We start from the raw sequence: 15,097 nt of genomic DNA, 5'->3' as shown, positions 1-15,097 counted from the left end.
TCAGAAAGTGCTTATGAATATAGCGTTCCCTGAGTTCTTACAAGCTTAACACTGTTTTTCTACACCCACGATACCTGAACGACAGGTTGGCTGGATATAAACTTCCTTGGCTTACACTTCCTCTCCTCAAGTTTCTTGAAAATATTGCTCACCTATCATTTTGCTTTATTACAGATTCACCTTCCTTGGTAAGTAGCTTACCTGTTTGCCTTAATCCCCCCACTTCACTTCATTCTTTACCATCAAGCAGACAGGAAATACCATGTCCTTTCAAATCAGCCTCAAAAACAGTACTTTCCCAAACCTACTTTGTTAATTTTTGTCTACATACTCTTCAAACACTTCCTTTTGATTCTCCAGTAGCCAGTGCTCAGGCCTCATTTGTTCTCAGTATTTTCTCACTTAAGAGTTGGACTCTCTTTCCAGACATGATTCATTTGTACTTCAGGACTACATGTCAACCCCATGCCCTGTCCCCACCATCCTCTCCTCTTTTCCCTATAGTCATTGCTTAACTTTTCACTTCAGCTCCAGAGTTGGCTCTGCTGGCTTCGATTGTTTATTTCACTATTTACATGTAACTTAAAACTTGTAGTTAACTCTGTAGCATGGGCATGCATGCTTAGTCAGTCAGGTCCGACTCTGCAACCCGATGGATTATAGCCCACCAGGCTCCACTGTCCATGGGATTATCCTGGCAAGAATTCTGGAGTGGATTGACATTTCCTCCCCCAGGGGATCTTCCCGATTCAGGGATCGAATCTGCATCTCTGGGGCTCCTGCACTGGCAGACAGATTCTTTACCACAGAGCCAGCAGAGTAGACTTCTAGTCATACTGCAGGCTAGGGTTAGAGTGATTTTATTTGCTCTCCTTAGTGATCTTTGTGGAGAGAACTGGATTCAGGTGGCCAACATTATCCCATGGAAAACTAGAAGTCCTTGTATCGCTACGTAAGAGTCACTGTAACAACCACTCAAATTTTTCTACCTTTAATAAATCAGATCATAAGCTTTTCTATTCTGTGACTTCCAAAAACTTTCATCAAATGACTTTTTATTATTAAAAAAGGATTAAATATCTTTGCAATGTTTCTACTTATTCAGAAACTAATATTAAAATCTTCTAATCAGCTAATTAAATCAAATACAAAATAGTTATAGATTAAGGTATTCATAAAAGAAAAGTGATAAAATTAGCAAGTGAAAAAAGACAGAAGAGTTGATGTTTTTAAATCTATGTTGCTTTGCAATGTAGACTTATAAACCTAACATCCATAAGGCACTTTCTTATTTGTATCACAAATCACTTTCACATGTATTACTGAAATCTTCTAAGGATTGTTAGAAGAGGGATCTGAGGTCTAGAGGTTTAAGGTGAATTGCTAATACCTCAAAAGGTGGAAAATAACTAAGCTGGAAATCAAAACCATTGTTCTTCTCACTATACTATGTCTGCGCAATCATGTCTCCTGAGTAGTTTCATTACTATAACAGACAAACATAGATTTATGACTTGATTTATACACTTCAATGCTCAATTTTTCATTATTTTCAAATATCTAACATAACCATAAAACACAAACCTGAAATGGATTTTCCTGTAGCATTCCAGATTTAAAAAAATTAACAGTTATTAGAAATATGCCTTGTGTAACATACTGGCTAAAAATTGTCTGTCTTTCCCAAAATAGTAAGGAATGATTCAAAATTCACAAGAACTTTTTCCCAATGTGAAGAAGGTAAGAAAACATGTGGACACATTAGTGAATATTCTAAACAAAGATATAGAAACAACATATATAATAAATTAAAATTTACCTTGATATTTCTCTGAGATAAACAGTCTGCATGGCTTTCTTCAAATGAGGTTCAATGTTTCTCCAGAGCTTGCGAGTATCACGTTCATTTGCTACCCCAAAAAGGAGAAAATTTCAATAATTTAGATCTTACAGAAATTTTTTCAAAAGAAAAATTATTACAGTAAAATTATAGTTACCTTCTCCTTTAACCACAGGTTCGCAATATTTAGGAAAATTAAGTGCTGCCTATAAACAAAGGGGGAGAAAAGAGAAACAAAATTTATCTACCACAATTAGAAATTATTTTTCAAGTAAAATTTTTGTTAGGATTCAGGAAAACTTATTTCAATATAATTGCCCAAATGAAATGTTATCAGTTTATTACTACAACAATAAAAATGATAATTATCAGTAACAGCAGTAATACAACATGTAAAATATTCCTTAAATGGATAAATCCCCACCTAATATATTGGCCTCTAGATAAAAAGTAACATAACAATCCCCAAAGCAGATTTAAAAGTACATACATATAAAAGAATATTTTTATATTTTATGTATTTATGCCTAAAAAGAATATTTTGCAGATGATTTATTAAACTGTCAAGAAATGTGCCACTTACAAACTTTGAAACAAATAAAAGTATCCATTCAAAGGAAAAAGGAAAATATATGTTTATTATCCTACATTCTACATATGCAGAAAAATAAGGACCCTATACTGTTTTTTTCCCACTACTTAAAGATCATCTTATATTTATTAGTATCACTAGTAGTAATAAAGACTTAAACCACACTTCAAGTTTCAAGTTTTTGAATATAATGTAACAATAACAAGAAAAAAAGTAATCTCATCCCTCAATAAAATCATTCCTCAGTGAAACCCAAAGGACTTTATAAAAACCGTATTTAGATTTAACACTTTCTTTTCCTACAAATAGTTTCTCTAAATAATTCTTCCTTCTTGTACTTTATAATAATCTACTTTGAAATGACTGCCAGCACAGATACCTGCAGGATTCAAGGACATCAGAGTTAAGGAATGGTAACTACAAGTTATTTCCCAGGAATGACAGAGGATGAGTACTCGCTCCCGACTCCACCTCACGCAGGAACTGCGCACTGACCCTCTATCCCCTCTGTAAGCCCCCTTGCTGTCATTTCCCTCTGTCACCAGGAATCTCAGACATTCAACTTCTGGAGAGGTGTTATTGATAAGCTTGAGCTAGAACAGTTTGTCTCTGGTTTGTTCCCTACTTAGAAGACACTTGAAATCTTCATCTAAATCAGAAGAGGCCTACAATTTACAAGTTCCAAAAACACACTAAATATGAACACAATTTCTCCTATATTCTATCTCAAATACACACTGAATCCTTCTAAGTAATATTTTTCAGAGCAAAGAAAAGAACAAAGCAAAGAAAATATATCAACAGAATCTATTCCTTTGAAAGTTCCATTTTCTAACCTTAGACATTTTACCATCTTGTTACATGGAGATAAGATCTTAAGTATTAATAAAAGATTTTAAGAAACCAGATATTCTTGCCTTCTCCCTCATGGATCCACACAACTAAAGAACAAAGATCAAAATTAAGTTAAATATGAAAATTAAAGTAAATACATTTTCCAAACTGCCTATGAAGTATAAACAGCTAATGTTTAAAACAAATTTTTTTAAGTAACCTTTTATATAAATTCAAAGTAACCCTTTATACAAAGATTACTAACTCAAGGTTAGTGGCTAAGGAAAGACCTATGTAAAGCTTCTGACCATATTCAAGAGCATCTAGATTTCAGATCACTATCAATACATGTGCTGTGCTTAGTTGCTCAGTCGTGTCCTACTCTTTGCAACCCCAAGGGCTGTAGCCTGCCAGGCTCCTGTGTCCATGGGGATTCTCCAGGTAAGAATACTGGAGTGGGTTGCCATGCCCTCCTCCAGGAGATCTTCCCAACCCAGGTCTCCTGCACTGCAGGAGGATTCTTTACTGTCTGAGCTACCCGAGAAGCCCTGGTAATATCAATACATATTAATACAAAATCCTGAAAAACAATTGTTAAAAAAGTTAGATATACAATTGCTTATTAAGTTTTCACACCTCCTCTCTGTTAGCCTTCATTTTAATTTTAATAAAAATTACTTGTGATTAGAGAAAAGAGAAAGGAGGAAATAAAAAACACACTCCTAAGGATATATGGAAGTAAACAACTAAAGATGACTGAAAGGTTTCAGATCAGGTCAAAATTTGTACTAACCCACAGATTTCTATTTCCAGAATAAATTTTTAGCTTCTAGCCTATCTCACACCTTTTCTACATAAAAGATGTACATTTTATTTAAGCAAAATGAGAACTCACCAGATGCCGGAGCTCTTTCAAATCTCGACAGACAGTATAGAAAACTCCAAGAAGAATGTTAATGTAGGCAGCATAGAAATCAGCTGAATACTCTGGAGGATGATCATGAGATAGGATCTTCTGCAGGTTCCCTGTTCACGGGACATAAATGAACAGAAATGACTGACCTAGCACCCTAGTCGTATCTTCTAGCATTTTATAATACAGGTTTAAACAATAAACACACAGGTTCAACAATTATCAGGAATAATAAAACAGTTACAAGATTAGGATGTAAAAGTAATACAAGTTTTGAAACTGAGGTAAAAGAATCATGAATCTAACGTTCTAGAAAAATAACTAAATTTTACCTGACATATGTACTAAGAAATTACATCTAAAGAAAATCACAAGAACCTTATAATAGGCAAAGCAACATCAATATCAAGAGCAAAAAAATAATATGGACTTCAGTTATTTTTCCAATTACATAAGTCAGCTAGGTAAAAACAAGAGGTACTATATAAATCACCACAAAATTGGAAAATGTGCTTCATTTTTTTGTAAAATGAAAATAATTCAAGAATTTTTTCATGAAAATCTTCATCTTTACTTTGTCCTTCCCTTTTTTTATAAAATGTGTTTTCTTCCTACAACTTTGGTATCTTTATTTCTTTTATCTTACTCTTATACAGTATCACATGTTTAGAACCCTAAGTGAAAGTGAATGTTGCTCAGTCACATCCAACTCTTTGTGACTCCATGGACTATACAGTTCATGGAATTCTTCAGGCCAGAATACTGGAGTGGGTAGCCTTTCCCTTTTCCAGGGGATCTTCCCAAACAGGGATCGAGCCCAGGTGGCCATCATTGTGGGCGGATTCTTTACCAGCTGAGCCACAAGGGAAGCCCAAGAATACTGGGGTGGGTAGCCCATCCCTTCTCCAGAGACTCTTCCTGATCCAGGAACCGAACTGGGGTCTCTAGAATTGCAGGCGGATTCTTTACCAACTGAGGTATCAGGGAAGCCTTTAAAATCCTAAACTTATATTTTATTCTGTTAAAAATGTAATATTGTAGAAGCACAGTTAAAACTAAAAAGAAACCACCTATTATTCAAAATTTCCCAGTTTATAGCACCTGAATCAGTCAGTCATTTATTCCTTATTGCAATTCCCTCTGACTTCTTGATGCGATGGTCTCTTTAGACTTCTCAGTTAAGAGCTCTTTGACCAAGAGTAGTACTGTAAACCTCGGAGAGAGCAATGGCACCCCACTCCAGTACTCTTGCCTGGAAAATCCCATGGATGGAGGAGCCTGGTGGGCTGCTGTCTATGGGGTTGCACAGAGTCAGACACGACTGAAAGCGACTTAGCAGCAGCAGTACTGTAAACCTAGTTCCACAGGGTTCAAGACTATCACAATACTTTCAAGTGAAAATTCTTATGGAATGCTCTGATCAAGTCAACTTCCTTTTTCTTAAGAATCCTTCTGAGTATTTTTACTATGAATATGTTGCCATTTACCATCAGACCTTGATTTTAACTGTTCTCTTTTTCCTCACAGTCAGTCAGGTACATAACAATACATATGGTCTATCAATAGATACTAATATACAGAAATTCAGAAGTAGTTGTATATAACAGAATCTGCTAAACAGGGCAGTTGGCCAAACAAAATGCCAAAAACCAAATAAACAAAGTCCCCATTCCCAAAAGATCATTTTAAAACCTATTCTCATGCCTAGAATGTTATCCTGAAGGAATTCTAAATAGAGATTGTTGCTAGATCTGCAATTTTATATCACAACCACTGAAAAAAAATATACAAAGTTCAAAATTTGACTTTGAAGCCTATGTATTTTTACACCTAGTAGCTATTTTAAATTTAATGTTGCCAAGTTTTTAAAACATAAATATTTGATACAGTAAAAACTTGTAAAAAGTACCTTAAAACTTGGAGATAAAGGTACTTATATATAAAAGCTGACAGATAACTGGATGGATGGAAGAAAGAGGGACTTCTGATTCCAGTCATGAGGGAGTATTTCCAGTTCAGAAATACTCTTCTATAAATAAACAACTAAAAACTGGACAAAATATAGAAAACAGCTATTTTCAGACATCAGGCAGCCAAGAACTCTGATACGAGAAAAGGGCAATGAGGTGAGTCTTACCATCAGCCAGGCTTTCTAATTAGAGGAAACTTTACAATAGTGGTACAGTAGAGTTGCAAAAGGAGCCCATTAATCTTAGTTGAGTTGAGACAGAGGTGAGAGTAGAGAAAGCTAAGGGTACTAGAATATAAAGGGTAAACTTCATTAGAGAAGGACACTATGCAGAGAAAGGGCCCCAGAAATCTGCATTAAGGGTTGCCCTTGATTCTTAGCTGAATGCCAACATTTAAATGCATGCTGCTGCTGCTAAGTCGCTTCAGTCGTGTCCGACTCTGTGCGACCCCATAGACGGCAGCCCACCAGGCTCCCCCGTCCCTGGGATTCTCCAGGCAAGAACACTGGAGTGGGTTGCCATTTCCTTCTCCAATGCGTGAAAGTGAAAAGTGAAAGTGAAGTCGCTCAGTCATGTCTGACTCTTCAGAGACCCCATGGACTGCAGCCTACCAGGCTCCTCCGTCCATAGGATTTTCCAGGCAGAGTACTGAATTGGGTTGCCATTGCCTTCTCCTATTTGCATGCATAGATAGAGTAAAAGCCCAGAAAAAACAAGCAAGAAAAACTTCTGGGGGAAAAAAAACAATTATTGGAGAGCTGTAGGTCAAACAATCTCCAGAGTTCAGACAGGGGTATAATCTGTTCATTTTTTCCACCAGTAAGAATAGAGAAACTATACTAAATACATTGAGCATTCAGCAGAGAACCCAAAAGGACTTAGAAGTATCTTAGAAGTGGAACTAAAATTAGCCCCGAACCCTCTCTCCAAAAGAGCTTAAAAATAACTTCAAGAGGGTCAAACGTATCTTCAAGTGATTTAAATGCTTAACAGAAAAAAGTCCAACATGCAACAACAAAAAATTTAATATCTATCATTCAATCAAAAATTACTAAGCACATGACAAAGTATAATGGATATCCATAACAGAGAAAAATCAGTCAATAGAAACAAACCACAATGAAAGAGGTAATTGAATTAGTGCACAAGGACATTAAACAACTATTAAAAACATACTTATATGCTCAAGGAGATAAAGGAAAACAAAAGCATAATGAGATCTATAAAGAAAAATTCCACTGGATTCAGCAGTCACTGTCGTGTCCGACTCTCTGCGATCCCATGGACTGCAGCACTCCAGGCCTCCCTGTCCGTCACCAACTCCCGGAGTTTACACAAACTCATGTCCATGTCAGTGGAGTCGGTGATGCCATGCAACCATCTCATCATCTGTTGCCCCTTCTCCCATCTTCAATCTTCCCCAGAATCAGGGTATTTTCCAGTGAGTCAGTACTTCACATCAGGTGGCCAAAGTATTGGAGTTTCAGCTTCAGTATCAGTCCTTTCAATGAACATTCAGGACTCATCTCCTTTAGGATGGACTGGTTGGATCTCCTTGCAGTCCAAAGGACTCTCAAGTCATCTCCAACACCACAGTTCAAAAGCATCAATTCTTCCATGCTCAGCTTTCTTTATAGTCCAACTTTCACACCCATACACGACTACTGAAAAAACCATACCTTTGACTAGACAGACTTTTGTGGCAAAGTAATGTCTCTGCTTTTTAATATACTGTCTAGGTTGATCATAGCTTTTCTTCCAAGGAGCAAGTATCTTTTAATTTCATGGCTGCAGTCACCATCTGCAGTGATTCTGGAGCCCCCCAAAATAAAGTCTCTCACTGTTTCCATTGTTTCCCCATCTATTTGCCATGAAGTGATGGGACTGGATGCCAGGATCTTAGTTTTTTGAATATCGAGTTTTAAGCCAACTTTTTTACTCTCCTCTTTCACTTTATCAAGAGGCTCTTTAGTTCTTCTTCACTTTCTGCCATAAGGGTGGTGTCATCTCCGTATCTTATGTTATTGATATTTCTCCTGGCAATCTTGATTCCAGCTTGTACTTTATCCAGCCCAGCATTTCTCATGATGTACTCTGCATATAAGTTAAATAAGCAGGGTGACAATATACAGCCTTGATGTACTCCTTTTCTAATTTTGAACCAGTCTGTTATTCTATGCCCAGTTCTAACTGTTGCTTCTTGAATTGCATACAGATTTCTCAAGAGGCAGGTCAAGTGGTCTGGAATTCCCATCTCTTGAAGAATTTTCCACAGTTCGTTGTGATCCACAAGGTCAAAGGCTTTGGTGTACTCAATAAAGCAGAAGTAGATGTTTTTGGAACTCTATTGCTTTCTTTATGGTCCAGTGGATATTGGCAATTTGACCTCTGGTTCCCCTGCCTTTTCTAATTTTCTAATTTCATCTCTGGTTTCTGTGCCTTTTCTCTTTCTTTTTATCCCCTGGATTGGATAACTGTAGATGAAGACACTTGTAGAGAAAAAGGTCACTGAACTTGAAGACACAGAAACAAAAGCCAAACCAAATAAAACACTGAGGAAAAAAGATACAAAGTTTAAATGAATAAATAAGAGATTCAGCAGGACAATATCAAGAGATCTAACGGTCATGTAATGCAGCCCTGGAAAAAGGTGGGGGGAGCAGAGGCGACAGATGAAATATTTTTAGAAATAATGGCTGAAAAATTCCCGAAGTTGAAACTATACATTCATTATCCAAAGGGCTGAACAAATCTCCAGGAGGGTACATGATGACAGATATTTTCCACCTTGCCTTTTCAGTTATGTAAAGCCCAACTGATCAGTGGAGATCAGAGGAGAAATAACTCCAGAAAGAATGAAGGGATGGAGCCAAAGCAAAAACAATACCCAGCTGTGGATGTGACTGGTGACAGAAGTAAGGTCTGATGCTGTAAAGAGCAATATTGCATAGGAACCTGGAATGTTACGTCCATGAATCAAGGCAAATTGGAAGTGGTCAAACAGGAGATGGCAAGAGTGAACATCGACATTCTAGGTATCAGCAAACTAAAATGGACTGGAATGGGTGAATTTAACTCAGATGACCATTATATCTACTACTGTGGACAGGAATCCCTCAGAAGAAATGGAGTAGCCATCATGGTCAACAAAAGAGTCCGAAATGCAGTACTTGGATGCAATCTCAAAAACGACAGAATGATCTCTGTTCGTTTCCAAGGCAAACCATTCAATATCACAGTAATCCAAGTCTATGCCCCAACCAGTAACGCTGAAGAAGCTGAAGTTGAACGGTTCTATGAAGACCTACAAGACCTTTTGGAACTAACACCCCAAAAAGATGTCCTTTTCATTATAGGGGACTGGAATGCAAAAGTAGGAAGTCAAGAAACACCTGGAGTAACAGGCAAATTTGGCCTTGGAATATGGAATGAAGCAGGGCAAAGGCTAATAGAATTTTGCCAAGAGAATGCACTGGTCATAACAAACACCCTCTTCCAACAGCACAAGAGAAGACTCTATACATGGACATCACCAGATGGTCAACACTGAAATCAGACTGATTATATTCTTTGCAGCCAAAGATGGAGAAGCTCTATACAGTCAGCAAAAACAAGAACAGGAACTGACGATGGCTCATATCATGAACTCCTTATTGCCAAATTCAGACTTAAATTGAAGAAAGTAGGGAAAACCTCTAGAAAGTAGGGAAAACCACTAAAACTAGACTGGTTTAGTGATCTGACCTAAATCAAATCACTTATGATTATACAGCGGAAGTGAGAAATAGATTTAAGGGCCTAGATCTGATAGATAAGAGTGCCCGATGAACTATGGACTGAGGTTCGTGACACTGTACAGGAGACAGGGATTAAGACCATCCCCATGGAAAAGAAATTCAAAAAAATTAAAATGGCTGTCTGGGGAGGCCTTACAAATAGCTGTGAAAAGAAGAGAAGCCAAAAGCAAAGGAGAAAAGGAAAGATATAAGCATCTGAATGCAGAGTTCCAAAGAATAGCAAGAAGAGATAAGAAAGCCTTCTTCAGCGATCAATGCAAAGAAATAGAGGAAAACAACAGAATGGGAAAGATTAGAGATCTCTTCAAGAAAATTTAGAGATACCAAGGGAACATTTCATGCAAAGATGGGCTCGATAAAGGACAGAAATGGTATGGACCTAACAAAACAGAAGATATTAAGAAGAGGTGGCAAGAATACACAGAAGAACTATACAAAAAAGATCTTCACAACCAAGATAATCACAATGGTATGATTATTCACCTAGAGCCAGACATCCTGGCCCACATGTGAAGTCAAGCGGGCCTTAGAAAGCATCATTACGAACAAAGCTAGCGGAGGTGATGGAATTCCAGTGGAGCTTTTTCAAATCCTGAAAGATGATGCTGTGAAAGTGCTGCACTCAATATGCCAGCAAATTTGGAAAACTCAGCAGTGGCCCCAGGACTGGAAAAGGTCAGTTTTCATTCCAATCCCAAAGAAAGGCAATGCCAAAGAATGCTCAAACTACCACACAATTGCACTCATCTTACACGCTAGTAAAGTAATGCTCAAAATTCTCCAAGCCCGGCTTTAGCAATACGTGAACCGTGAACTTCCAGATGTTCAAGCTGGTTTTAGAAAAGGCAGAGGAACCAGAGATCAAATTGCCAACATCCGCTGGATCATGGAAAAAGTAAGAGAGTTCCAGAAAAACATCTATTTCTGCTTTATTGACTATGCCAAAGCCTTTGACTGTGTGGATCACAATAAACTGTGGAACATTCTGAAAGAGATGGGAATACCAGACCTCTTGAGAAACCTATATGCAGGTCAGGAAGCTACAGTTAGAACTGGACATGGAACAACAGACTGGTTCCAAACAGGAAAAGGAGCACGTCAAGGCTGTATATTGTCATCCTGCTTATTTAACTTATATGCAGAGTACATCATGAGAAATGCTGGGCTGGAAGAAGCACAAGCTGGAATCAAGATTGCCAGGAGAAATATCAGTAACCTCATATATGCAGATGACACCACCCGTATGGCAGAAAGTGAAGAGGAACCAAAAAGCCTCTTGATGAGAGTGAAAAAGTTGGCTTAAAGTTCAACATTCAGAAAACGAGGATCATGGCATCTGGTCCCATCACTTCATGGGAAATAGATGGGGAAACAGTGGAAACAGTGTCAGACTTTATTTTGGGGGGCTCCAAAATCACTGTAGATAGTGACTGCAGCCATGAAATTAAAAGATGCTTACTCCTTGGAAGCAAAGTTATGACCAATCTAGATAGCATATTCAAAAGCAGAGACATTACTTTGCCAACAAAGGTCCGTCTAGTCAAGGCTACGGTTTTTCCAGTGGTCATGTATGGATGCAAGAGTTGGACTGTGAAGAAAGCTGAGCGCCGAAGAATTGATGCTTTTGAACTGTGGTGTTGGAGAAGGCTCTTGAGATTCCCTTGGACTGCAAGGAGATCCAACCAGTCCATTCTAAAGGAGATCAGCCCTGGGTGTTCTTTGGAAGGAGTGATGCTAAAGCTGAAACTCCAATACTTTGGCCACCTCCTGCGAAGAGTTTACTCATTGGAAGACTCTGATGCTGGGAGGGATTGGGAGCAGGAGGAGAAGGGGATGACAGAGGATGAGATGGCTGGATGGTATCACCGACTTGATGGACGTGAGTCTGAGTGATCTCCATTAGTTGGTGATGGACAGGGAGGCCTGGCGTGCTGCAATTCACGGGGTCGCAAAGAGTCGGACACAACTGAGCGACTGAACTGAACTGAACTGAAAGCGCAAACAGTAACATATTAAAGTGTAGGATAAAAATTGCACAAAGGTTGTTAGGTGGGAAATTATAAATCACTGAGATTTTCAGATTGTTTACTAGAGCTTAGTATGATTTATTCCAATTGATTGGAATTTAGTTATTCCAATAACTAAACCAAAAACCTGACTAACTGTACTATAATCCAACTGAAGGAAAAAAAAAAAAAAAAAAGCATTACCAAAAGATGAGCAGTCTGCATGTGGGAGAGACCAGAAAACAAGAAATCCAAATTAGGCCCTGATACTGCTAGGAGGAAAGGGTGTCCTGAATGTTAGATAACACAGTCCTACAGATGACATATGTACCAAGTTATGACTGGATGACTCAGGCACTAAGATTATCCTTTTGCCCAGGTTCCATTCTTACTTATTCTGACTATAATTTGGCGTATCAATTAATACTTTTTTTTTTTTTAACATTTTCTTGTGTGATGGTGTTTTTGAATTTTTTAAAAAAATGGTATGTTAAAGGCTCTAAAATTTCATAACTATATGAACTTGGTTCCATCTCATACTTTTCAAAAATCTACACTTTCCTATACTCTTTAAAATTAACAAGATCACTTTTATGTCCTTAAATTGTCTCCATCTCTGCTGCTTTACATCCTAATTTTTTAAAAAAATCACAATTCATGATAACATACTTTAATTTCAACATCACTAGAAAAATAGCATTTCAAAATAATTTTTCACTACTTAAACCTAAAATAGGTCATGAAAAACTTTAACATCTAACAGTCATGACATTAAATACAAATAAATTTTTTAATGAAATCCTTTATTTTCTTCCTACCCTTTTCTCCTTGTGATTTTCATAGCCCTATTAAAAATAAGGGCTCCCTTCATCTATTCTGGGCTTCTTTTTTCTATCTCAGTTAATTAGCAAAGGCAGGAGGTGTTATTTGACTGCTGTGTTCTTGTGAAAACAGGCAAAACTATGCTGATCTTAAAAATCAATGTTTATAGCTGTTAGTTCAAAGGGACAGTGTTTTGAAGCCAAGGTCAAGGAATGGTATCTTTTTCACAGCCTCTAACCATCTTATGCTTAAGTTATAATCTTTGAATCAGAAGTATCATATTTGTATAGTAACAGCACAGTATTAATCTACAAAACTACTCAGAAACACAAAAAGCTATTGTGCTTTTCCAAAGATAAAGATCATTAAGATCTATGAATTTAAGATTAAGCACACACACACAACAATAAGGACTAGCAGTTGCTACTGTAAGAGTTACAGTAATGAAAAATGAGATTTACAAAATAAGATACATTCTGGGTAGTACTTAACTCAGGCACGTGGTATATGAACATTTCAGTACAATTTTAATGTACTTTGCTAACTTAGTCTGATTTTCACTTGTAAGGATATTATAATCACAACATATATATCTTACTGTCCTGACTAAAAAATGTGAAAATACACCATTAGCATAAATACATGAGAAATGCTCATTCAAAAAAAAAGTAATTATAAGAGAACCACCTCTCATCGTTCTAAAATAAAATCTCTATTAAGTGCAGAAATACAAACATTTATTTGAGATTGGCAGCAAACCCTAATAGATTAAGACATCAAAGTATTCTCATTTGAACATGCTAGCTTAATCTTTAAAACAACAAAAAAGTATTTTACTGAGTTATCATTAGTCAAAATAACGTATTCAATTTTACCTATGCTATAATCAGGGAAATACAAGACAAATGGCTCAAAGCATCCGGTATTTGGACGAAACTTTTCCCAAACAATTTCACTGAGAAAGATAACAGTCACATTTCTGCCAGTCTGTAAAAGAGAGATAAATAAAAGTAAACTTGCATTAAAAAATCTTAATCAGAACAATAATTCCATTTGAATTTTTCTTTCAAAATAAATCCAGCCAAGTTCTAATATATAGCAAATTATTTGCATATTAATAAGCCATATTTAGAAAACCTAATCAAGGAGTTCATCTTTATATGCAAATTTTCCTACGTAGTTACTTAAAATTTCCATAAAACTTTCAGGTTAATTGACAATTCAGTTACATGTAACACTAGCATAGTCACACAAGGACTTATTTTATAGAAATTAAGAAACACATCTGCTTGAATGATTAAAATAAGATCTTTTTACGGGTGTTTTCAAACCATACACTTAAACCAAAAAAGGCAAAACTGAAATGGCTATAGCACCCACAGAAAAGAATATATTTGTTGAAGATGATGATGAGCACACATTAAAAACACAAACAAGAATGAGTATCCAAAATACCAATGTTAAGTAAACAGACATCTTTTGAAATTATAATATTCTAGAAATAACATTAAGAGAACAAACTCAGTGTGTATGTTATCCTTCTACAGAGTGGCCATGAATGCTAATTCTAATGCTACAATTTATCTGTAGACACCTCTGCATTCCCAACACAAATTTTAATTCTTCTCATGTTCTTTTGGATGTCTCCTAAGTTGAGTAACAGATATGATATCTGTTTTGTTCTTTAACTATTCTTAGGACCAAATCTCTTACACTATTCTTTGATGGTGATTTACTTTTATAGTTTCTAACTTATGTGTAATTTTTTATTCAAATTTTCATTATTCATAGAAATATACTTCTGGCTAACAAAGATAGTTAAGTTCAATAAATTAATGACTCCATAGAAAATGTAGCATCTTCATGAAAGAGAAGATTTTTACTTTCAAGTGCTTTTTGTCTTATTAATTTTTAATAATTCCTGATTTCTATAGAGATAAAAGGGCATGCTCTAAACACAATCTTCATCACAAAGCATTGAGCTGCTTTTGCTTTAAAATATGATTATCCAAAAGGATTTTATAAAATCAGCTAAAAAAAATACTGAGAGATTAAAAAATCGAGGCTATTTATCAGTCTAAAAGAATTGATAAAAAGTTGGTTCTCATCTGTTCATCTGAAAGCACTTTCAACTACAGTGATATTTATTATAATTTAAACTTCATTTTACTCTGGTAAGTATTTAATATAAAAAGTGGGAAATGCTTTGGCTATATTTCTTTTCAATGACATACACATTTAAAAATCAAGCATGTTTTCAGAAACATCAAAACAACAATTTTCTTTTCTGGTGGAGCTGAGCTTATATGAATCGTTTCATTTT

At 36.3% G+C, this 15,097-nt stretch overlaps 1 protein-coding gene across 2 annotated transcripts in view; it reads right to left on the bottom strand.

Annotated features, from left to right (window-relative positions):
* Nucleotides 1-15,097, bottom strand: part of ORC5 (origin recognition complex subunit 5) — a 91,479-nt gene that overhangs the window by 56,526 nt on the left and 19,856 nt on the right. For both annotated transcript variants that reach the window (XM_086397034.1, XM_086397035.1), the window contains exons 5-8: nucleotides 13,650-13,761; nucleotides 4,162-4,292; nucleotides 1,998-2,046; nucleotides 1,820-1,910 (exon numbers count right to left, since the gene is read on the bottom strand). In XM_086397034.1, the coding sequence (XP_086253160.1) occupies nucleotides 1,820-1,910; nucleotides 1,998-2,046; nucleotides 4,162-4,292; nucleotides 13,650-13,761 (383 nt within the window). The remainder of the gene's footprint in view (nucleotides 1-1,819; nucleotides 1,911-1,997; nucleotides 2,047-4,161; nucleotides 4,293-13,649; nucleotides 13,762-15,097) is intronic.

The sequence above is a fragment of the Bos grunniens genome, chromosome 4, assembly GCF_055505025.1.
Source record: "Bos grunniens cultivar Pamir isolate PY7600 chromosome 4, Bosgru_T2T1.0, whole genome shotgun sequence".
Taxonomy (NCBI): Eukaryota; Metazoa; Chordata; class Mammalia; order Artiodactyla; family Bovidae; genus Bos; species Bos grunniens.
The sequence above is the reverse complement of the archived record's forward strand: the minus strand, read 5'-3'. Positions and strand labels throughout refer to the sequence as shown.